The sequence below is a fragment of the Bactrocera neohumeralis genome, unplaced genomic scaffold (assembly GCF_024586455.1).
Source record: "Bactrocera neohumeralis isolate Rockhampton unplaced genomic scaffold, APGP_CSIRO_Bneo_wtdbg2-racon-allhic-juicebox.fasta_v2 cluster10, whole genome shotgun sequence".
NCBI lineage: Eukaryota > Metazoa > Arthropoda > Insecta > Diptera > Tephritidae > Bactrocera > Bactrocera neohumeralis.
Window position 1 is genome coordinate 23818097 of NW_026089623.1, and position 26438 is coordinate 23844534.

Below are 26438 nucleotides of genomic sequence, written 5' to 3' on the forward strand. Positions count from 1 at the left end.
CAAAAGTTAACAATTTGTGAGTTCAAGCGCCACAAGTAGAAGTTTATCAAAGAATTTCAGTAAATCCAGAAATCAGGTGCGATATTCCTCTCGATATAATTAAGTCAATTCCCGAGTTTAGCGGGGAGTCTGAAAAGTACGAGGCATGGAGGCAATCGGCCGTAGAAGACGCTGTAATCGAAATCGAAGACGATCGCGAATCATGCGACAATGACTCATTGCATTTTTTAGAGAACGCTCACCGGTGGGTAGGAAAAATATAAAAATATTAATTGACACAGGGGCGCCAAAAAATTACATTAAGCTCATAAAGGAGCTACAAGTAATTCCTGTCGAAAGCTCTTTCACCGTACGCTCGATACATGGTTCGAGCAAAGTGCCTTATGAAATGAAAATTATTGGCCAAATTTCCCCATTCTTCATGCTAGACACACGCAAGCAGAAATAGCGTTGAACTTAGTTATCAACACAATTAATTACAATAACAAATCCGAGCAATTGCAGTATCATTACTGAGACAGTGTAAACTTCACAGATGTGGATGACATAATAGTGCCTCCATCCTCAGTTATTGCTACAATCCGCACTATAGACAGCGAGCCCATATACTCCAAACCATACCCTTACCCTATGGGAGTTTCAGATTTTGTAAACAACGAAATCAAACAGTTACTTAAAGATGGTATCATTAGACCATCAAAGTCCCAAACAACAGTCCAGTCTGGGTTGTTGACAAAGAAGGTCATGGCAACAATGGAAACCGAAATAAACGGTTGGTAATCGACTTTAGGAACCTAAATGAACGAACTAGCCAACCGATACCCAATGCCAGGTATCCCAATGATCTTAGCGAAGCTAGGAAAGGCGAAATTTTTTACGACTTTAGACTCTCTCCGGTTATCACCAAATTTATCTAGCGAAACAATACCGCAAAAAAACGTCATTCGCAGTGAACGGCAGGAAATATAAATTTTGCCGTCTGCTTTTTGGCTTGAAAAATTCCGGTAGCATTTTTCAAAGAGCCATCGATGTCATCCTGAGGGAGCACATAGGAAAGATATGTTACGGCTATCTAGATGACGTAAAAGGGGCTAAAACTGACCCTGAAAAGGTCAGGGCGATACAAGAGTATGCTGAGCCGAAAAATCTGTACAGCCTGTGGTCGTTTCTTGGTTTAGCTAGTTACTATAGGGGTTTTATTAAGAACTTCGCAGCAATAGCAAGGCCTTAACCAACATTCTCAAAGGAGAAAATGGTTCGGTGAGCAAGCATATGTCCAAAAAGGTCTCTATTGAGTTTGACGAAACTCAACGTAATGCATTGGAAAATACTGAAAATCATTCTGGCATCAGAAGATGTCATACTATGTACCTAGATTTCAGCATTTGATCTAACTACTGACGCCTCCATAGATGACATTGGCGCAGTCCTGTCCCAAGGGGGTAAACCCATTTCCATGGTTTCACGCACGCTAAAGAAAAGCGAGACACACTACGCCACAAATGAGCGAGAATTGGGCTCTAGGTAAATTGCAAAATTACCTCTATGGAGCAGAGAAATAAATATTTTCACTGATCACCAGCCCCTTACCTTTGCCGTCTCAGATAGAAACACGAATGCAAAAATCAAACGATGGAAGGCATTCATTGATGAACACAACGCAAAAGTGTTCTACAAACCAGGCAAAGAAAACTATGTGGCGGATGCCCTATCACGACAAAAATTAAACACCTTACACAACGAGAAGTCAGACGCTGCAATGATTCACAGCGAAAATTCGTTGACCTACACGATCGAAACGACAGAAAAGCCTTAAAATTGTTTCAAAAATCAAATCATTCTTGAAAAATCAAAACTCCTATTGAAACGAGTTATTATACTCTTTGGCCAAAAAATACGTCACCTTATAAATTTCACAGACAAAAACACCCTATTCGAAACAATAAGGCCACTCATTAACACAGACGTAGTAAACGCAATACACTGCGATCTACAAACACTAGCTAGTTTCTAACTAGTCAACTAGTCACTAAATTTCCCGGCAACCAAATTCCAGGAGTGCAAAAATATTGTTGTCGACATTACAGATAAAAATGAAAAAATGGAAATTGTTATCACCGAACATAACCGCGCGCACGGAGCCGCCCAGAAAAATACTAAACAAATACTTCGCGATTATTATAAAAATGACAAAGATGGCCATTGAAATAATAATATATTGCAAGATATACACTAAAGCAAAGTACGATAGGCACTCCAAAAAACAAATACTTGGGGAGACACCGATTCCATCATACGCTGGAGAAATACTTCACATTGATATATTTTCAACTGACAAAAAAATGTTTCTTACTTGCATTGACAAATTCTCAAAATTCGCCGTGGTACAGCCACTGGCGTCTCGCACAAAACCGCCAACTATTGAGCTGTTGAATTTTAGTAAGGTAATCTGGTCTGTTTTTTGAAATTTTTTTTCATAGAAATTTTTATTCTACAATAGAACTTTTAATTTTTCCATGTTTTTTACATCAATTTTGTCATAACATTGTCAATAAATTATAAAAAATATAGAGACGATAGCCAGGCGTTTTGTGAACCGAAATCGAGCGGTATTATTATTTTTGGGCCTTTTTCGAAACCTTCCATTGGTAACGTGGGTTTCTACATTAATTCTAAGGGTATAAAGGAACAGAAAAGCAAAAAAAAAAAATTTAAATTACCCTACTGAGCCATTAATTCAGAAACTATCAGGGCCCTCTTGAAAAACGGCTACGACATTGTGAACGCACCACCACTACACAGTTGCTCAAATGACCAGGTGGAACGTTTTCATAGTACACTCGCAGACATAACCAGAGCATTTCGCCTATAAAAAATGTCTGACGATGCAATCGAGTTGATACTAAGAATAACAATCGTATACAATTGATCTGTATATAAGGTCACAGACTCATCGACATAATACATGCAGCGTCCAGCGAATGTAGGCAGGCCATTAAAAATAAAATTGCAAAAGCCCAGCACGATAACATTGAAAGATCCAACCCGAATAGACAAAACAGGGTATTTGAGGTAAGCGAAAAAGTTTTCGTAAAAAATAACGGAAGATTAGGAAATAAGTTAACACCCCTTGCACAGAAGAAACAATTCCTACCTTCCTTCCTATACCTTCTGTTCTCATTAGAGGAGGGTGGTACATAAAGACAACATTAAATAGTGGTTGCTTTCAAGTAAAAACTTTCCAATGTAAAGCAACATTTTCATAGTTTAAGCGTATAACGATTTTCAATCTTCATTTCTTTTACTTTTACCGGATTGGACTTGCAATTCTATTAGTACATAGTCGGAATATCGACTACTCTCACTCCAACTATATCCCGGTAATCGACGGAAAGGTACTGGTATTGGAGCAGCGTGATTATTTAAGACACTCAACCAATTTAACTAACCTTGCTAACATAGCATAGAAAACTGTAAATTTAACCAAATTATTAACTCAGTCGCACATGCGAAAACTGCTAGACATGGATGCAGAACACATTAGAAATTTATTTTCCGTACTAAAAGTGCACCACAGAATGGCAAGAAGCTTAGACTTCTTGGGCTCAGCACTCAAGGTAATAGCATGCACGACTGATGCCTCTGATTTTGAAAAAATATGGTGGTCCGAATCCAATTTAATTGATGCAAACAATAGACAGGTAGTTATTAATACACAGATACAAGCTAATAAACTTACAGATACGGTGAACGAAAAAATTAAAGCTAAAAAAATTAAGGAGGATGGAGTCATGTGTAGAAGTTCGCTCAAGTGAGGAAAGTTCTCTGATCGCCATTCACTTGGGAGTGGCCAGAAACGATTATCTTACATATGACTCAAGCAGCTCACGACTTCCGGTCTTTGACCAAGTATCCTCAAGGTAGCCTAAGAACATCCGTTTAAAAGCGAGTTAAAGTGAGAAGGCGAAACATCCCCTCCGCAGGGTTGTGCGCTGGGTTTGGGACCCGCCACGTAAAAAATCATACCAATGAAAAGGAACAACAAGCCTCGGATGAGTGACCCCCCTTTTGATGACGACCATGGCAAACGAAATAAGGACTACGAATTGAGGGCATGCGCCTGGAATGTCCGGTCCCTTAATTGGAAAGGTGCCGCTGCCCAGCTGGTTGATGTCCTCGCGAAAATAAAGGCTGACATCACCGCTGTCCGAAAAATGCGATGGACGGGACAAGGACAGAGACGAGCGCAAGTTTGGTGTCATATTCGTGGTGGGAGAGAGACTCTGGCGCCGAGTACTATCATTCACTCCGGTGAATGAACGTGCCCCCGCCACGATGTCAAAATCGTGCTTGGGCAATGAAGGTATCTTTGGCACTACAACCGGTAAATTCAGCCTCCACGACGAAGCATCCCCAAATGGATCGAGGCTGATCGACTTCGCCGGGGCCCGAAATATGGTCATCAAGCCTCCTGGCTGTCTCCGGACCGAAAAACCACCAACCAGTTCGATCACGTTGTGATAGACGGAAGACACGTCTCCAATGCTCTAGACGTGCGTACGCTCCGAGGTCCTAACATTGACTCGGACCACTATCTTGTTGCAGCCAAGATTTGCAGCCAAGATTTGCACCCGCCTCTGTGCAGCAAAAAACGCACGTCAACAAACACAATGAAGGTTCGACGTCGAGAAGCTGCAATCAAAACAGACAGCCGAACGATTTTGTACTCGGCTTGCACTACTGCTCTCTGAGAGCACTCGTCAACAACTCGGTATAAGGGAACTGTGGGACGGCATTTCAAACTCCTTAGGGACAGCTGCAACCGAAACCATTGGTTTTCGGAAAATGCAAAAGAACAGTTGGTACGATGAGGAGTGCCGTGTCGCAGCGGAGAGAATACAGGCTACCTACCTCGCAACGTTACGATCGACCACAACAGGTGCGGGATGGGATAGATACCGAGAGTTGAAGAGGGAAGCGATTTGCAGACAGAAAGGTCGAAATGCGAGAGTATGAAGAGCTTGAGAGACCAATGCCCAGAGCATACTTAAATTATGGAGAGAACACTTCTCCAGCCTGCTGAATGGCAGTGAGCGTACAACGCCAGGAAAAGGAGAACCCGATTCCCCAATCGATGACGATGGAGCAGACGTTCCATTGCCCGACCATGAAGAAGTTCGAATAGCAATTACCCGTCTGAAGAACAACAAAGCGGCGGGGGCCGATGGATTGCCGGCCGAACTACTCAAATACGGCGGCGTAGAACTGATAAGGAGCATGCATCAGCTTCTTTGTAAAATATGGTCGGATGAAAGCCTGTCCAACGATTGGAATTTAAGTGTGCTATGCCCAATCCAATAAGGGAACTGTGGGACGGCATTTCAAACTCCTTACGTAGAGCTGCAACCGAAACCATTGGTTTTCGGAAAGTGCAAAAGAACAGCTGGTACGACGAGGAGTGCCGTGTCGCAGCGGAGAGAAAACAGGCTGCCTACCTCGCAACGTTACGATCGACCACTACACGTGCGGGATGGGATAGATACCGAGAGTTGAAGAGGGAAGCGAGACGCATTTGTAGACAGAAGAAGAAAGAGGCTGAAATGCGTGAGTACGAAGAGCTTGATAAGCTGGCCGACAGGGGTAATGCTCGAAAATTCTACGAAAAAATGCGGCGGCTTACGGAAGGTTTCAAGACCGGAGCATACTCTTGTAGAACCCCCAAAGGTGATCTAGTCACTGATGCCCAGAGCATACTTAAATTATGGAGGGAACACTTCTCCAGCCTGCTGAATGGCAGTGAACGCACAACACCAGGAGAAGGAGAACCCGATTCCCCAATCGATGACGATGGAGCAGACGTTCCATTACCCGACCATGAAGAAGTTCGAATAGCAATTGCCCGCCTGAAGAACAACAAAGCGGCAGGGGCCGACGGATTGCCGGCCGAGCTATTCAAACACGGCGGCGAAGAACTGATAAGGTGCATGCATCAGCTTCTTTGTAAAATATGGTCGGACGAAAGCATGCCCAACGATTGGAATTTAAGTGTGCTATGCCCAATCCATAAAAAAGGAGACCCCACAATCTGCGCCAACTACCGTGGTATTAGCCTCCTCAACGTTCTATCGAGCGTATTGTGTGAAAGATTAAAGCCCACCGTCAACAAACTGATTGGACCTTATTAGTGTGGCTTTAGACCTGGCAAATCAACAACCGACCAGATATTCACCATGCGCCAAATCTTGGAAAAGACCCGTGAAAGGAGAATCGACACACACCACCTCTTCGTAGATTTCAAAGCTGCTTTCGACAGCACGGAAAGGAGCTGCCTTTATGCCGCGATGTCTGAATTTGGTATCCCCGCAAAACTAATACGGCTGTGTAAACTGACGTTGAAAGCTCCGTCAGGATCGGGAAGGACCTCTCCGAGCCGTTCGATACCAAACGAGGTTTCAGACAAGGCGATTCCCTATCGTGCGACTTTTTCAACCTGCTTTTGGAGAAAATAGTTCGAGCTGCAGAACTAAATAGAGAAGGTCTTCTATAAGAGTGTACAGCTGCGGGCGTATTCCGATGATATTGATATCATCGGCCTTAACACCCGCGCCGTTAGTTCTGCTTTCTCCAGACTGGACAAGGAAGCAAAGCAAATGGGTCTGGCAGTGAACGAGGGCAAGACGAAATATCTCCTGTCATCAAACCAACAGTCGTCGCACTCGTGACTTGGCTCTCACGTCACTGTTGACAGTCATAACTTTGAAGTCGTAGATAATTTCGTCTATCTTGGAACCAGCGCAAACACCACCAACAATGTCAGCCTGGAAATCCAACGCAGGATAACTCTTGTCAACACGTGCTGCTTCGGACTGAGTAGGCAATTGAGAAGCAAAGTCCTCTCTCGACGAACAAAAGCCAAACTCTATAAGTCACTCATTATTCCCGTTCTGCTATATAGTGCAGAGGCTTGGACGATGACAACAACTGATGAGTCGACATTGCGCATTTCCGAGAGAAAAGTTCTACGAAAGATTTATGGACCTTTGCGCGTTCGCCACGGCGAATATCGCATTCGATGGAACGATGAGCTGTATGAAATATATGACGACATTGACATAGTTCAGCGAATTAAAAGACAGCGGCTATGTCATGTTGTTTGAATGAACGAAGACACTCCAGCTCTGAAAGTATTCGCCGCAGTACCCGCCGGGGGAAACAGAAGAAGAGGAAGACCTCCACTCCGTTGGAAGGACCAGGTGGAGAAAGACCTGGCTTCGTTTGGAATATCCAATTGGCGCCAGGTAGCGAAAAGAAGAAACGACTGGCGCGCTGTTGTTAACTCGGTTATAATCGCGAAAGCGGTGTCTACGCCAGTAAAGAAGAAGAAAAAAAATAAATGTTTGACACACCGCATTTGTATGAAACACTATTAGCAAGAAATAGAATATTAATAGATCAAATCTCGAACATGATACTCACCATTACGCTAGCTAAGGCGAATACAATAAATCCCAGTATTTTTGACCATGACGATTTGAAATCAATTATGAATGAAATCCTGTCAGAATTCCCATAGTTAACCTAAGCGAAGCGAGAATATTGTCCATACATTAATAGTGTATCGTAGGGTCAAGCTTATCTGTAAGAAAATCACCATCTTCCCGGTGGCACACCAACACGTCACACTACAGCTGCAAGATGATACCATAGTCGAATGCAACGATGACGTAATATCAGTAAATGCATGCGTAACGACGACCTATGCCGTCGTCTGTAAACTGGCAGCGCAAGACACCTGAGCACGAGCATTGCACACCGGAGACACACTCAGCCAAGCCACCTAAAGCCGATAAAACAAGTCGATGACGGCATTATTATTATCAACGAGAGCACTGCGAAAGTTAGCACAGACGATAGTCCAGAGATTACTACAAACGGGACACACCTCGTCACTTTTCTCTCTTCTGCCACAATCAACGGCACAAGATATGTAAATCGACGCGAAGAACAGAAAGCCACACGTAGCAGTCACCTCTACTAAACATCATCAGCCACGATCCAGTGCTAAGCATGCCCCAACTCCAGAGGATGAATAACAACAATTTGCGCGTCATTCAAAATTTCAAAGAAGACTTGGAGGCCAAATCACATAAGGTTTGGTTTGCAACAGGCATCTTGCTCTGTGTTGTTGGCATTGGCTCTATCATCGTTTTGCAAATCATAAAAGGAAGACGAACGTTGAAGGAAGTACGGAAGGCCATCAACAGCTACAAAACAACCGGGGACGGTCATGAACACTTTTTGTTTGTGAAATGCAAGAATGATGCAATGCACTTTGTTTACATTGCAACATTCTGCTGACGCATAAGTTCGTTGCCCAGCCACTGCGGCCAGCAGCGGTAACCTGACACTTGCCTTTGTCCCAAGCGACTGTGTTGGCGTATGCTGATTGGGCTTGCCGGATATAGTAACGCACACTTATGATTTTAGATTCAGTAATATTTTTAGAGTTCAATATTAAGTTCAGTTCATATTTTGTATTTGATCTATAATAAACGTACTTGCTCTGGCCTCGACGTTACAACATGGCCTTCTTATTTGACTCTGAAGGGACAATAACATAATCGTCAGAGGACACAACATAATTCCGTTACAACATTGCATTCTTATTGACCGTGAAAGGACAATAACATAATCGTCAGAGGAAACAACATAGTTTGCACAAACAGATTTTTTGTGGCATCTTTTCCCGGTTCATTAATTAACAAGACTAAACGTTTTGCGACAAATCGAATGAATCATAATTTTTGATTTTTTCATGTTAATAGCTACAAATTGTTACATATATGTATGTAGATCCCGTGACATCTTAACAATGCTTGTCCTCACAGTTTTACATATGCTATATATATTTTATGTGCCCGTGTATATACATTTAACTCGTATATAGATTTCGGTTTAGTTACTGTACATTTATTTCAATTATTGGTCTTTGTTGTCAGCAAATAAGAGTTTCACGACCGCTTATCACTGTTTTTACTGTTTACTTTACACTTTCGTTCAGTAATTCAAGTTTCTTGTCCGTTTTGGTCCACGTCCTCTTAAGACAGGCAATGAAAATAAAAAGTAGTGAAAAAAAGTGTCCGCGTCCGGTCATTAGAGCGTCCGATTGTTAGAAGGGAATTTGTTCTGAAAACGCAAAGTAAAACTTGGTTCCTGAATTTTTGTCCGGTTAAGAGAAGTATAAGAGTATAATTCCATACCTATCTCGATCAGTTTTAGATGATACAAACAACCGTTAGGTGAACAAAACTTAAACTATGTAGCATCACATTTAGAGCTTCTTAAATTGCGATAATGTTTAATGTTTTGTTACACTCACCCCAACCTTTCCTTACTTATTTTAAATAAGTTATGTAGGCGGCCTTAAAACAAAAAAACCTAGGCTACTACTTTCACTACAACCTACTCTAGCCTGCACACACTATTCGACACCACGACTGTACAATCTACAACCAGTTCGCGCTCAAGAGCACCTGAAACCTTGTGACTTGTTCAAATTGCAAATGCAAATTTTTGAAAGCTGAATATAACACATAACTGAATTCATTTAGACAGATTTGTGTTTTGATCGTTCAGTAAATGGAAGAACGTGATTTTTGGATGTTTTAAACAATGGTTGGTTTGTGATGGCAAGTAGATTTGATAGGTGTTAGGTATTCAGGTGCAGCACCGAAAAGTTAGTTGTAATAACTCTATCGTCGCGAACGGCTGCCCTACATAGTAGGGAAATAAAAATAATTTAAACCAAACCTCGTGTTTTATTTACTGGCGCCTAACGTGGGGCCACGCGAAAAAAGTCCTTATAAAGGATAAACCATTGCGGCCGTGGGTTCGAACCCATTTTGAACAAAAAAGCTATTTACGTGAAGTTAAAATAAAATTCGCATTTTCAATAAAATATCTGTTTACGTGAAGTTAAAATAAAATTAGTATTTTGAACAAAAAATCTATTTACGTGAAGTTAAAATAAAATTCGCAGTTTGAACAAAAACACTATTTGCGTGAAGTTAAAATAAAACTCACATTTTGAACAAACAACTCTTTACGTGAAGTTAAAATAAAATTCACATTTTGAACAAAAAAGCTATTTATGTGAAACTGAAAGAATAAAAAACAAAACCGTTTATTTGAAATCAAAAAATAAAAATCTATTTATGTGAAACTGAAAGAATAAAAAACAAAATCGTTTATTTAAAATCAAAAATAAAAAACTATTTATGTGAAACTGAAAGAATAAAAAACAAAACCGTTTATTTGAAATCAAAAAAATAAAAAGCTATTTTGTGAAACTTTAATTTCAAAAATATTCATGTGAAGAAAAAACAGTGCAAGCTAGCAGAAACTATTAATCGAATTCAAAGCGATTCCAGTGGAAAGAGAAATACTGCAACCCAGCATCAAGGAGATTTTGTGAAGCAAGAATAGAACTTCAGGGACAACTTATTTGGATATGAAGCTGCTCCTGACCAGAGATCTGCATGCGGTGGCCGCAATTATTGTACACTTAGTCAATACTTCTTGTTTCTGCGACTGAACACTGCATTGACTGATACGTGTGATGCTAAAGAGAAAGAAGTGGATGAAAGAACACCAGCGCAAAGCGAGGAGTGTGCATAACATATTGACTTCGGCAAAGAAGTGTTTCAAGTGTTACGCACGAAACAAGCAGACACTTTGTTTGACTTGTTGCCGAAGGCATAAGACACTGCGTTTAGCTCATTGCCGAAGGCATGACACTTTGAATTGTTCAATTGTTGTTACAGTAAAAAACAGTGAAATAAAGTGTCATGCCTCCGGCAATAAGCTAAACGCAGTGTCTTATGCCTTCGGCAACAAGTGAAACAAAGTGTCTGCTTGTCTCGTGCGTAACACTTGAAACACTTCTTTGCCGAAGTCAATATGTATATGCGAGCTTAAATTGATCGTCACATGCGGTGGTGGTGTGCGCTTGCACTGCATGCTTTGCGCTGGCGTTCAGTCATCCACTTCTTTTAATGTAAGTAGGCTTAAAGTCAGAGAAACAGCAGCGCATGCCGATCTCTGCTCCTGACCCTGATGTTTACTGCATTAGCACGGTTGGAAATTTTAAATTACACTAATTCAATATACGTACCAATATCGGAGGGAGACGTTGCTATCTACCGTCAATACATGCACTTAATTCACCACATAAACTTAACTAATTATGAAAACATTGCCGAACAAACGTATGACCTTCTGGACAACTTTCCAAAATCCCACATACGAAAAACATTGCAACTGGACATAGACCGCATTTTACGATTACTGGACTCACTAAGAATTCACTACCGACACTCTAGTAGTATTAACCTTTTAGGCACCGCTCTCAAATATATAGCGGGAACTCCCGATTTCGATACTTTAACCAACTCCAAACACGGACAGAATCTTTAATTGAAGCGAATGACGAACAGATCTATATCAATAGCCAATTACAAGTAAAGATAAATCAATTAACTGACACTATAAATAAAACAATTAGCTCTACAAAAGTGCATCAACGTGACACTGAAAACTTATTTGAATTGATATCAGCAAGAAATAGAGCATTGATAGACGAAATAGAAATCAGCCATATATTCAATCATTTTGGGTAAGATACAGTTAATAAATCCAATCTTGTTAAATAGCGATGAAGTTAGGAATTTACTAATCAACCAGCACTCTACAAATATAACAGTAAGCGATTTACTAACAGTCTCTAAATTGAAAATTTTACAAGATAATAATAACATTTATTTTATAATTAAATATCCAATAGTTGAACAAAATTATAAGAAAATACGAATCAAGCCAGTTGTAAAAAATTCTAAAATAATTATGATAGAAAATAATACAATATCAAAATGTAATAGTAAATATCAACAGCTTGTTAACTGTAAAAATTCAATGTCAACCATATTTTGTCAAATGTCAAGTAGAAATAGTTCTTGTATTTTGAATCTACTAAGCCAAAAGCCCACATACTGTCAAACTGTTACAACAGATCACATCGAACCAAAAGAGGAAATTAACAACGGCCTGATCGTTATAAACGATAAAGTGGTGGAAGTTCATGAAGGAAATTCTGATGCAATAACGTTGAATGGAACGTTTGTTAATAAGTTTACAGAAAATGTGACTATTAATGGTACTACTTACACTAACTGGCGGAAGATGATACATATGTACTTATCCAGAAGCCGCGCCTGCTCAATTTTTAAACCTGACCAATCATACAACATTATTATCGCTTCCGTACTTGCACAATTTTAACCAAAAAAAACCTAAGACACATCGCATCATTGATGAACTTTGTGAAAGCTCAATCGTCTAGATGGCTAATAGCATCTACAACTGCCTTTTTTGTTATTGCCTTACTAGCCCATAATCAACAAGCGCCGAAAGCGCAACGTTATTATTGCAACATGACATAACAACGGAAACGCTTGCCAGTAGCAAACGACACCAACAGTCTCAAACCATGGGAGTTGCCGAATCAACATTATGGAATCATGCGGCAGTGAGGTGATGGCAAGTAGATTTGATAGGTGTTAGGTATCCAGTTGCAGCACCGAAAAGTTCGTTGTAATAACTCGATGTTGTTGTTTTAACGGAAATTCAATCCCCGTTGGGATGGTAAATGTCATTTGTGTTGTCGTCGATGTCATCTAATGGTAGGCCCAAGAAACGTGCTGTTTCGACGGGGTCGGACCAAAGGGAGGAAGGTGTTAGATGGGTGGGGTTTGTGGGGCATGCAAAGAGGTGGTCAGTATCATGCGGAGACTCGTTGCATGCAGGACATACGTCGGGTATGTCAGGGTCTATTCTGGATAAGTAGGAGTTTAACCTGCTACAGTATCCAGAACGAAGTTGCGCAAGGGTCACACGCGTTTCTCGCGGCAGCTGGAGCTCTTCGTCTGCGATGGGTGGTGGTTTGACTCCAAGAACGCCATTCACGGGAAGGGAGTCGGTGAAGGTGTTGATGGCTCCGCTGTGAATGGCGGTCAGTGGGAGCATAAGCGTCTCACTGTGTAGGTGTTCAATGGGAGACATCAAAAGACATCCTGTAGTGGTCCGGAGTGCAGTGTTCTGACAGGTCTGTAGTTTCCTCATCTGCGTACCACTGCATCCAGGCGACCATATGGGGGCTGCGTAATTGAGGACCGGCCGGCCGATTGCCTTGTATGTTGCCAACAACGTTTCTTTGTCTTTTTCACATGTGCTGCCGGCTAGCGACTTGAGGATTTTGTTCTCTCCTGAGGAGAGAAGGAGCATAGACTGTCGAATGTTACACCTAAAATTTTAGGATTGTTGACAGTCGCAATTTTGACGCCGTCGACTGCAATGTTAAGCTCAAGTCTATACTCCTTCGTCCAGTTTGTGAATATGGTCGCTGTGGATTTGGTGGGGGAAAGTGTGAGATTTCGTGCAGTGAGGAAACGAGAAAGGTCGGAGAGGTAGCTGTTTACCTTCGAACACATGCCATCGATTCCATTGCCCGACGCCAATATCGTGCAGTCATCAGCGTACGAGGTTATGGAAACTCCTTCTGGTGGTTGTGGGAGTTTCGAGATGTAGAAGTTAAACAGTAGTGGGGAGAGGACACCACCCTGCGGAACCCCCTGTTTAATTCTTCTCAGTTTAGATGTTTTACCTCGAAATAGTACGGATGACTGGCGACCGCTAAGATAGTTCATGGTCCACCTCTTTAGCCCTGGAGGGAGCGTATTTGACCAATTTCGATGTCCTGCAGTAGCGTTGTGTGATTGACCGTGTCAAAAGCTTTTGACAGGTCCAACGCTACGAGGATCGTTCTTTCGCAGGGTGGTTTCTGTTTGAGGCCACGAACTATCTGGGCGTTTATGACTCTAAGTGCTGTGGTGGTGCTGTGCACTTTTCGGAATCCATGCTGGTGGCTGGCTAGGCTCAGGTGGTGAGTGAAGGTCGGGAGTAGCAAGGCCTCAAGTGTCTTCACTACTGGGGAGAGGAGAGTTATCGGTCGATAAGATTCCCCTTTGTTGGCGGGTTTCCCAGGTTTCAGTAGTGGGACCACTCTTCCGACTTTCTACACATCGGGTATTTGAAGAGTGGTCAGCGACAGATTGAGGACCTTGGTGAGATATCCTACTCCCGTCGAGCCTAGATGCTTTAGCATTAGCATGTTGATTCCATCAGGGCCAATGGATTTAGATGATTTTGCTTTTTTGCTTTAACACATCGTTTAGCTTTGTCTATCGAAGGGTGCAGTGTAAATTGCCGGCTAAAATAGCTCGCGCACTTCTTCGAGTCCGAAGAGGCATGACCATTGAATTGAACTTCAACTCGGTCGTCATGTCTCTTCGGGTTAGACAGAGCTTTGACAGTAGCCCAAAGCTTACTCACTCCGGTGGAGAGGTTACAGGACTTCAGGTGCTCTATCCATTTCGTCCGCTTATGTTGGTTTACCATTCGCCGAATCTCCAAATTGAGATCCCTTATTCGGGGATCCCCGGGATCGGCATGGCGTAAGGTGTCGCGCTCATTAGCTAAAACGGCTGCTTCGGCTGGGAAATTAGGGCGGATTTCCGCGATTCTTCCAGCCGGGATGAAGCGAGCGGTAGCTGCTGCCATCACCTTGCGGAATTGACGTTCGCCAACGCATACGTCCATAGGAATGGGTAGAGCTTTGAAGGTGCTCTCAGCAAATTCTGTGAAGCCGACCCAATTAGCTTTGTTAAAGTTAAAGTAGGTGCGGTTGTCCACAGAAACAAAATCGGGAGGCTTCTCGATCGAAATAATTATGGGCAGATTATCTGATGCGAGAGTTAGCATAGGTCGCCAGGTTATGCTGTTTATCAGACCACCGCTAGCAATGGTAATATCAGGCGAGCTATTACAGGTGCCCATAACTCTGGTGGGGGCTTCGTCGTTCATTGTGCAGAATGTCGAATCGTCAATCTGTTCCGCCAGCTCCATCCCCCTACGATCATTTGACAGACAGGATATCCTGTTGGGCAACATGTAACTGGAGGGATGTATATATTAAATATTTCGAGCTCGACATCGCCTGACCGGATAGCTATACCCTGACATTCTAGGATAGTATCCCTGGGGTCGATGTCTACATCGATTAGACGATACTGCACGGTGTTGTGCAATATGAAAGCTAGGCCACCACCATTATCTCGCTCGTGATCTTTACGTATAACGTTGAAACCTGCACAACTCAGAAGATCTGAGCGGCTGTTTAACTTGGTTTCTTGGACCGCAGCTATCGATAGACGTTCCCGATTCATAAGTGCAACTATCTCCTCGATCTTACTCTGGAGGCGGTTGCAGTTAAATTGAAGTAGTCGAGTTTGTCGCGGGTGTCCGTGGGTGATCCTGGGGGTGAGGGAGTGACGTGTGGGTGGAAGTTGTTGCAGCTGTAGTACCCGCAGGGGCGGTTGTGGCGCTGGGGTGTTAATAGGCGACGCCACTGTTGTGAGTTGCGGGGGCAGACTCCTGCAGCATGAGGCAACGTATGAGTCACTCCACTCACGTGTGGTGCGCAGGCCGGAACACGCCGAAAAGTGACACCAGCCAGTACAAGAGTTGCACTTGACGGATGCCACGTTCCGACGTATGACGGTCTGACACACGGAACAGACAGTGCGAGGGACCAAGAGCTGCTGGTTGGTTCTCGCACGAGGATTGGAGCGGGATGAGGTTTGGGGGGGGGGACAAGTCAGAGGGGGAGCTATGTTGCCTGATTGAGCTCCTAGGGACCGTAGAGGTCCTCTGTTGGCCACTCGGATTGGGTAGCGGCGCGGCGCGCGAACTATGTGCGGATTGCACAACCGTGGAGGCTTGGGTCGCAGTATTACGCAGGCAACATGGGGCCACGTAACGCGTGGTCCACTCCCTATGTGTCTTAAGGCCTGAACAGGTCTTAAGATGGCTCCATCCATTGCATGTGTTGCACCTGACCGAGGTGGAGCTTGGATGGAGCCGTTTTGCGCATACGCAGCAGAAAAATTCCTCCGGGCCCGGGTTGGACTCAATGCCAGCGCGAGTCAGGAGGATACGGAGCAACCCTGCTGCAAGGCATTGCTCTAGTAACGACAAACACAAATTAACACTTACCGATCCACACGGGGTTAGATCGCCGAAAGATGTAATAACTCGATCGTCGCGAACGGCTGCCCTACATAGTTGGGAAATAAAAATAATTTAAACCAAACCTCGTGTTTCATTTATTTGCATGTAGTGAAATTTGTGTAAAAAATAAAATGCTTATTTTAAGCAAATATCTAAATAATAAATATAAAATCAATATGTAGAAATATTTTAGTGAAGTGTAATTGTATAAAAAGTGCATAATATGAAAGAAAAAGTTAGTATAAATTGAGAAATTGCAAAATTAAATTTGCGAAATTTTCAACTTTCAATGCAAATATCTCGAAAACTATAAGTTTTCTTAATCTGGAGCATTAGCCCTATCCAACCATACCGCTTTTAAACCTGAAATCGTGGGACGGTATACTAAACTTTACCCGCTGTCAGAATTGCAAACCAAATCCGATTTTCAATGGTGCCACAGAATCTGTTTGGATTTTCGTCTTTTCGAGCATACGCAAAACCAATATTTGAACCAGCTGTTTACTAATGTGACAACACTAGCTAATGAATACGTTTGAAAGCAATCGAATTAAAGAAAGATTTTAAGAGATAGCATTTATTGAATGAATAAAGACGCATTTGAGTGTTAAATTACGTTTAGCAAATCTAATATTTTAAATATCCGGATTTTTTTCCAAAAACTCAATAATTAAGACATTTCATGTTTTATGCTTATGTTTTCCCCTATAGAAATAAAGATAGATTAATTCGAAATAAGAAAATATCTTGCTTTGTTTCTGATAGCAAAACCGATAAAATTTGTTTCCTTATCACCCAAAACCGATACAAATTCTGTTTTGAATATCAAACCAATAATATCTGAATTCATGGCACCTACTCCTTTTTTTGATCGGTTTCAATTCTGTTTCCGACAACTATCAGATTCCACAAAACCCCTGAATAAAACACTTGGGTTACCTCGGGTATTGGTACGTCCGGATTATTTTTTTAAGGAGTACTTCGCAAAAGTACTTCTGCCACCTCGTGTATTGGCTCGTCCAGGGTTATTTTTTTAGAGCGCGGCCGAAGGCCGCCAACAGAGAAAGGAGTTCAACGCGAAAGTGCTTCAGTCAACCCTGGTATTGGCTCGAGAAGAGTTATTTTTTTAGAGCGTTGTTTGGTGTTTAAAATATGGCCACACCCGTTTTCCTCATAATTATAAACAATCTAAACTTTTCAACGATGAATGTGCCAAGGTGATTTTAAAATTAATTAATTTAGCTAAAAAATAACAAAATAAAAAAATGGGAACTTATTTCAAAGTTTAAAGTGTATATTTATATATACAAAGTGAAAAATTTTAGTGAAATATTGCGACCATGTTATTAATACAAATTTATGAATTTTTAACCGGGAAAATTTTCAAAAAAATAAGTGCTAGCAACATAATTTTTGCATATTGTTCCTCTAAGGAAACCCCGCTATCAGCACATACTTATAAACCGAAATTCATTTGTTTTTACCCGACCGCCGAAGTAATCGAAATCATGACGGGCCAAAGGCCTCCAACGTAAAAATGAGTTCAACGCAAAAGAACTGAAGAAGCTCAGGTGTTGACCCGATCAGAGATATATATTTGAAGCGCGGCCGAAGCGCACCAAAACAGAAAGCAATTCAATACGGGAAAATAATTGTTGTTATTTACTTCCTGTTATTAGGGTTGTTTTATTATTTTTTTTTTTTGGTTTTTTTGTAAAATATGTACAAAAGGTAATACTGATTAGTTAAAATGTAATCCTTTTGTTCATGATCATGTCGCTGTCGGAACAAAAATAATTAAACAAAAAATAAATATCGAATTAAAGTTATTTTTGCACTACTTAATTAAAAAAAATGGTTACAGATGAATTAGTGAAATGTTAGTGGATATAAAAGTTAAAAATATATGTAAGTGTAAAATTCATTACAAATCGGAGAAACATGCATCTTAAATGTTTGAATCTTTGAACTATAAATGCAAATACTATCTCAAAAACCACAAGTCAGCGGTAACTTTATATATAAAATTTCCTGGTTCTGAAGGAAAACCTCTATCCGTACAAACCTAAAAAAAAAAAATTTGTTTATAAAAAAAATCGTTAATTATCACATTCATATCTGAGCGAACTTATTTCGTTGCCCGGGGTTTATCAAGAGTTAAATGAAGTTTGTATGCGCATACATACATATGTATATATTCATAAATCCCTACATGTTAATATATACTGTATATTCATAACATTAGTATGATATATTCTTGATGTGGAAGATTATTCACAAATATTCACATTCATAAGTATATACATATGTACTCCGCCGTGGAAACACGCGGGGGGGGAAGATGAAGATGAGCCCATGTCTTAAAGTCCATGACCTACTAAAAATCTTTATTATACCTTTCCTCCAATATTTTAATAAACTTCGCCTACAATGATAAATTTAAGTTTGAAACTAAAGGGCTTGGGGTTTCTTACCTCAAGTATAGGCTTTTTTAGAAAGCAATCCAGTTTTTAGTAGCTTAACCCTTTTATTAATTATGCTTATAAATAATCTGATAATTTATTTATCATCTTATGTTACTCTTTACCAATAACTTCTCTTTTTGTAATTTTTCCGAATGTATTCCACACGCTCGAAAAGAGGCTTCCAATACTTTTATCTGATCGGCTGTAAAGGGCAACTTTTGTTCATTCTTTCCATGCTGATTACCCATTATGATGTAAAATTGTCTTATATTTATATCAAAACGTCTTGTTTCAAATTGAACAACAAAATTAAAACCAGTTCTCACGTGAACCTCCGGCAAACACGAGACTATAATATGCGATAAAACACATTGATAATAAAAAAGCCTAACATTTAAACACGTAAAAATAGTCAAGTCAGTTAGCTATCGATTACTCCTTAAATTCAAAATAGCTTTCACTACTGATTACACGCTAAAAAAGTTTTCATCAGGAAAGAATTATACTTTACCGAAAATTTAATACCTACAATCAAAAATTAACTACTAAAGATTAATAATGTTATTCCTATTGGAACCAAAATTACTGCAAAAAATCTTTTGGTTTCATTATTGAATTGTTAAACAAAGATCACAAAACTATCGTATTTATTATAAAATCACCCTACAATAAGTGACAGTCAGTAATAATTGATTGAAAAATCAACTGTTCTTCGTAACCTCCAATGTCGAATTCATACTGCTCTATGCAGTTTAAATATTTATTATTTTGTACGTACTAATTATGAACGAAAGCAATGCAACAGCTGAATTATAAAAATTGCCACTTTTGTTCTTTTATAATTTAAGATATTGAATATTTTTCGGGTGTAATGGAACATTTGCACAAAGTTGTCATATAATTCCGGAATTACATGTGCAGAATTCTGCGTGCAGAAAAAAAATTTGTACTGATTTGACAGTTCAAATTCTGCACCTCAATGCAGATCTGCACGGCATGTGAAATTTGAATTTCTCTGCACAGAGGCAGTGCTGACAACATTGAAATAATTAATTTTTGAGCAAAGTCCGGCAACATTTTAAATTGCGCTCAGCTGTTCAGTGAAAATAAACAAAAGATATAATAAAGATAAATGTTAGCGAAAACCGGTTCCTATATGACAAACGTCATAGGAATTATAAAAATAGCTACCTGAGGGACGCCAAATTTCAGGAGCTATCGCAGAAATTGCATATTCCAGGTAAATCTTTAATTTTATAACCTAACAGAAAATTTATATTTATTCATGTTTTGAATGTTTTTGGGTGAGAAGCTAAGGGCCCGTTGGCGGACCCTACGAGATAAATTTTACAAAGACTTAAAAAAGAGACCATCAGAAAGCGGCGTGCATTCGCCACACAAAAAGTGGAAGTGTATAGAGAGCCTAAAGTTTTTAAAGGACGTTGAAATGGACAACTTGAAGTAGGTTTTGTATAATCTTGTTTTATTTGTATAATTGTATTATTTATTATATATGCATTTTCAGCACACAAGGCAATTATGGCACCGTAACGACAGAAATCTGAATCTGCCTGCAGCAGTGTCAATTTAAATATCTTTTCTCAATCACCGCAGACGCACACACAGACACAGACTGGACGGAAACGTAAAATTGAGGAATTACTTGAAAGCTCGAATAGAGACTTTCAAAGAGTGACGTCGTTAGCCGAGGAAATATTGGTCGGTGGCACGGAGAGATCCGCAATTCAATTTTTTTTTTTTGAAAGCCTTGCCAAGCAGGCGGATGGAGCTAATTTAAATAGCCTGGAAATGTCGGAGTTACAACTCCAAATTTCTCAAACATTCCACCAATTTTTTGTGAATCGTAGAAAATAAGTTTTTCATTAACATCTTTTATAATATTTAGCATTTCAAATAAAAGCCCATTCATTTCAAATATATAAAAAAGTACAAAGTTATTTATTTATTTTGTAGTTGTTGTTTTTGTTATTTTAGCGCAAACAATTTTGAGGAATACAAATCCATACAGGTTACGTAGAATCGACATATTTATTTTATAATACATTTATTGAATTATTTACTTATTTATTAAAGAAGAGATAATTTTTAAGAAGATCTCGGGTATCAAAATCACTTCGTCTTCCGTTAACGCTTGATAATATCGTACTCTGATGTAATGGCGCTACAAATTGTCTCCACTTGTCTTGAGAACTCGCCATCTAGCCACTAAAATGCCAAACGTATTTTCAATTGTAACCCGCGCTTTGGATAAACATTTATTGAAGTGGTCTTTGTTTGCTTCCAAACACTTTCCCGGACATGGCCTCAACAAATGTTTTGTCAACGGAAAAGCAGCATCTCCCACATAATAAAATGGGAATTTTATCGCACTACGTGGAAGATTTCTGCTTCTGGTAGGTTCATTGCTCCGTTTAATACTCTATTTCCAAAACCACTGATTTTTAACACTCCGCCATCACTTTGGCTTCCGTAAGCTTAAAATACAGTGACCCGGATTTTCGCGGACACTTGATTTGGACATGTTTGCCGTCAACAGCTCCTACAACATGAGGCATTCCTGTCTTGATGTAAAATGAATCGGCTATTTCCCTCCACTCATGTTCATTTGGTTGCGCCAAGTATATTCCTGAAAGTTTATCCCAAATGGCTGCGGGTGTTTCCAATAAAATTTTGCCAATTGTTGATACTCCTACTCGAAAAGCCCAAGCCAACATCTGGCGGCAAACTCCATGGGCCAAATATCTATTGTAAGAGTTGATGAACATATGTATTTATTTATTTATTCTAAAATGTACAAACAAAATGTACTTACACTAATGTTATTGCCAGGCGACATTCTGCTGGTATTGGATGACGTATATGAAACTGTTTTGCTATACGCCTTTCAATTAAGCTTAGAAGAAGCTTATATTGATCCACTTGCGTCCGAATAGCCTTTTGGAACTGATAGGAATCATTGTTTTTTATATAGATGAATAAATTATTGAAAAAACCATGCAGCTCTCTCTCATTTTCCGCATATATAGGAATCGTCCACACCCGTGTTTTTTTATCACTTATCGCGCACAAGCTAAAAATATTAATTAATTTCTTTTTGGCAACTAGAAGTAAAAGCAATTGTTGCAATCTTTTTTTCTTTCCACTTCCATTTTAAAATTTTTAAATTTCAATTTCAATTATTTATTGCAATCAGCTGATTGTCAAAATTTACTGCACATGTGTTTTGGCTGGAAAAAATAGTGCAGATCTGCATGCAGAATATCTGCACATGTAATTCCGGCATAATACGGCAACATTTTTGTCATAGATAACTTGATACGAGACTCTTTGGTTCGAGAGAGAGCTGTCAAAACTCGCATTTTTTATAACATTTGCCAATGATGCCACTGCTGAAAAACTTTGGCTTGGGTAATTAATAAATTATACAAAACACTAAATTAAACACTTTGAAAATGCAAACATATATGAATGCTAAAATGCAAAATCATGAATTAATTTACATAAACATTTATTTTGCAAAAATATGTTCGGAAAGTTCAATGAAATTTCATTTCACACTAATTTCGTTAAGTAATTATAGCGCTGCTCTTCTGGCATCGCGCCTTTTTCACTAACTGCTGATTGACGGCACCCTGATTGTGTTTTCTTCCCAGCTCAGAAAACAGATCAGGGTGCCCTGCCAGCTGACAAGCGAGAGATCAAGAAAAGAGATTCTGATCAAGTTATCTATGTTTTTGTCGCGAAAAGAAAGCGCTATTATACTATGTTCGGACCGACATTGAAAATATTTTGAAAACACATTAGTATGTTGTGGAATCTAAGTCGTTCGGACCGACAATATGTGTTTTCGATGAGTTTTCACTGACAACTATCAATAGCGGCATTCTCTTGCTCTTGCAAGATTTCACGATGACATTAAATGCAAAAATCCTATACCGAAATATGCAAGGCCAAGAGAGCACCCATTGCAGAATCTAGGCACGAAAATAAACGTGGGTTTTGGTCTGACATATTTATAGCCATTGCAAATTTTTTATGCGTGTGTTTGCTGTTGTGCCGTTGCACCAACAGGAAAATTCTGCAATTTCTGCACCGTGCAAGGTTGTGTAAGAGCAAGAGAATCCCCCTAATATGAGAATATCACGCGACAGCTGTTTTTGTATATGGAATGTAAACAAATATCAAGTTACAAATTAGGGCCTGCAAAATATGCCTTCCAAAAACATCGATTAAACTAGAGCAGGCACCGATTATAATGAGTGGAATGTAAGTTTTCAAGTAGTTTTCAGCGAAAACTGTGTTTTCGTTTGACAGATTTTATATGGACGGAAACACAAGTTTTCGTGCGAAAACTAGTTTTTCCCACGAAAACATGTTTTCGTTGTCGGTCCGCCATCTTGTGTAGTCATTTTTCGGAGATTAGTAGAAGACGCATAAAACAGCATTCTGTCAACAATTTCTATGGAAATTATTACATAATAGTTTTATACAAACTCCAGTGGTACACCAGCCCGATTTGCCAAAAATAGTAAAAACACTTTTAATTGTAGTTTTGGTTAATAATTTTATTTTTCACAACCGCACGCTTTCGTTGTCTTTTAGTAAGTAAAATAGGGCACGCATGTGCATACAAAAAGAAACAAAAACGTTCTTATGTAGAGAGGGAGAGAACAAAGAGAAGAGAGAACTTTGCCTCTCTCTGAGATCTTCATTGTTCATCCCCTTTCCACACACACACAATGTGTATGTGTACAAGTGTGACTTTTGGTATTTTCAACACGCCACCTCAAAAGTTACACTTTTACAAAATTAAGGAAAAACAAAAGATAATTTTAAAACGAGTGTGTGCATATTCAGATGGTTGTATTATTTTTCTTCTCTGGGGACTCTTTCTTTTTTGATCCAGCATTTGCTGCAAAGAATTTGGGAAACCCAGTAAAACCCAATCAGATCAATAAAAAAAACATAAATTAACAAGATTCGTTTATATAAACAGCAATGGTTAGACTAGAAATTATTTTAGTTTGATTATTGTTAAATATATATATATATATATGCCAAGAGATCCAGTTTGTCTTGGTTATCAAGGTTCAGGCTGAAGGTCCAATTAAAAAATGATATTTAATATCTATATGCTTAGTTCTCTTGTGGCAAGTAGGATTATTTGCTATACTAATACAACCTTGGTTGTCTTCAAAAATATCTATTGGGCTATTTACTTTTAATTTAATTTCATTTATTAATGACTTTAGCCATAATGCTTCTCTAACACCTTCAAATAAGGCCATATATTCGGCTTCGGTAGATGAAGCAGCAACTGATTTTTGTTTCATAGTACTCCAGGAAATTGAACAATTTCCAAACATTTTAAATATATATCCTGTAGTACTTCTCCTATCAGTCTCATTTCCAGCCCAATCAGAATCGACATACCCTATAAGAATATTATCTACTTTAAGATTCCTTTTGAACGATAACTTTAAGTCAACAGTTCCTTTTAGGTATCTTAAAACTCGCTTAAGACATTGCCATAATTCTTTATTATTATTATTAGTATACCGGCTTAAAATACTTATTGATGTACTCAAGTCCGGACGTGTGCACAACATTATATACGTTAAACAGCCAATTAAATTCCTACATGGTGCTTCACATGATTCTTCAGCTTGCAAGTCCTCATAATTTAGTTTGTTTGGAAGAGGGGTACTAACTGGATTACAATCCTCCATTTTGAATTTCTTTAAAACATTTTTAATATATGCAGATTGACTGAGACAAATTTGATCATCTTTTCGATCAATTTTTATTCCAAGGAAATGCCGTATTTCACATAAGTCAGTCATTTGAAACGTACTTGAAAGATAAGTTTCAAATTTAGACATACTTTCGGAATTACTGGAGGCAATTACCACATAGTCAACATATAATAGTATATATATATTTTTACTTATATCTCCCTTATTTAAAATATATATCTTCTAGATTCTGAAAACCAAAATTTTTAAGTGCACTTTCAAAAACCTCAAACCAGCATCGTGCAGCTTGCTTAAGGCCATAAATAGCTTTATTTAGTTTACATACTTTATTTCCATCATACTGGTTTAAACCTTTTGGAACCTTCATATAAATTTCATCCCTTAAAGTTCCATATAAAAACGCTGTTTTTACATCCATATGATGGATCAGTAAATTATATTGATTAGAAAATGCCAAAAGAAATCTGAAACTAGAAATTCGTGCAACAGGTGCAAAGGTCTCATCATAATCCATCATATATTCTTGGGTGAAGCCCCTTGCTACCAGTCTTTCCTTATATTTTAGTAAATTACCATTTTCGTCTTGCTTTAAACTAAAAACCCACTTGCAATCTACTATGTTTTTATCCATAGGCCTTTGCACTAAGCACCATGTATTATTTACAAAATGAGAATTTAGTTAATCTTGAATGGCTTGGAGAATCATGACTTCTGCTATCATCATTATGTTTTACCACAGAGTCATTTTCATTTAAGGTCACAGATTTTATGTTTGTTTCGTCCACCACTACATCTCTAGCTTTCATAAACCTTCCCGATTCCTCATTCCACAATTTATAGCCATTTGGCTCATACCCAACGAGTACAGTCTTGATAGATTTTTCATCAAATTTTCGCTTACGCACTTTATTTAGTGCGTATACAGTCGATCCAAAAATTTTCAAATATTTTAGTATTGGCTTCTTTTTATGCCACATCTCATATGGTGTTTTTCTTATATTTTCCAAAGCTCTACTTGGGGACCTATTAACTAAATAAGTTGCTGTTAAAACAGCTTCTCGACAAAAACTTTTATTAAGTTTAGTACAGTTAATCATAGAGCGAGCTTTTTCGGTGATTGTTCTAATCATCCGCTCTGCAACAGCATTCAATTGTGGGGTATGAGGAACCGTTAAATGATAGCTGATACCTTTTTCTACACAAAATTCACGCATTTCATTAGAGAGGTATTCCCTACCATTATCAATATATAGATTTACCATTTTTAAGTTGAAATGAGCCTCAGTAATGTGTGAACTGATCAATAAATACTACATAGTAGTTTTTATTATCAGTAGTTGAGGGCGTAATCGGACCACACACGTCATAATGAACTACGAACAATGGGCGGTCAATATTTTCTTTGTTTTTAGATTTTTCAAATTTTAGCCTTAGATTGCTTTCCGTTAATACACGCCTCACATATTTCATTTCTATTTAGCTGTACGTTTTTTTATAAGTTCAACATCTTCAAACAAGCTATTCCGTTTAATTTCTAAGAATTTTCCTACACTAATATGGCCTAACCTTTCATGCCACAAGCGATATTCTGCATCATTTAAAATTTTGGATGTATACACTTTACTATTTAAATAAAATTTCAAAATCGGTACATTATACTTACATATCCCTTCAAATGCCAATATACCATTTTTGACTACTTTTATACCATCCGGATTAAATTCGACGGACATTCCAGCATCTAGCATCTTCTTCACGGATAGTAAATTGTGCGGGATTTCCTTGCTATACAGCACATTAAATAATGCAATGTTTTTCCCAGAACTGTTAAGACTAACTAGTCCTTTCGCAGTAGCATACACAAATTCTCCACGCTTTGCAATCTCAATAGCCACACTTGGATTTATATTCTCATACTCGGAAAATAAAGTTATGTCATTTACTACATGATCTGATGCCCCTGAATCTAGTATAAAATCTACGCCATCTGTCTTTTCACTGGAATTAGCTAATT

The 26438-nt window shown here is 39.1% G+C and overlaps 1 protein-coding gene and 1 long non-coding RNA gene across 2 annotated transcripts in view; one reads left to right on the top strand and one right to left on the bottom strand.

The window, feature by feature from the left end:
• Window positions 1–19081, bottom strand: part of LOC126765246 (MTOR-associated protein MEAK7) — an 89881-nt gene extending 70800 nt beyond the window's left edge. The window contains exon 1 of the mRNA XM_050482934.1: window positions 18770–19081. Coding sequence (XP_050338891.1) covers window positions 18770–18895 — 126 coding nt within the window. The 5' untranslated portion in view covers window positions 18896–19081. The remainder of the gene's footprint in view (window positions 1–18769) is intronic.
• Window positions 19082–19706: 625 nt separating this feature from the next.
• On the top strand, window positions 19707–20602 carry LOC126765505 (uncharacterized). Its single transcript, XR_007668474.1, has 3 exons — window positions 19707–19887; window positions 19960–20108; window positions 20173–20602. It is a non-coding gene; the product is annotated as an uncharacterized LOC126765505 (long non-coding RNA).
• Window positions 20603–26438: the final 5836 nt, after the last annotated feature.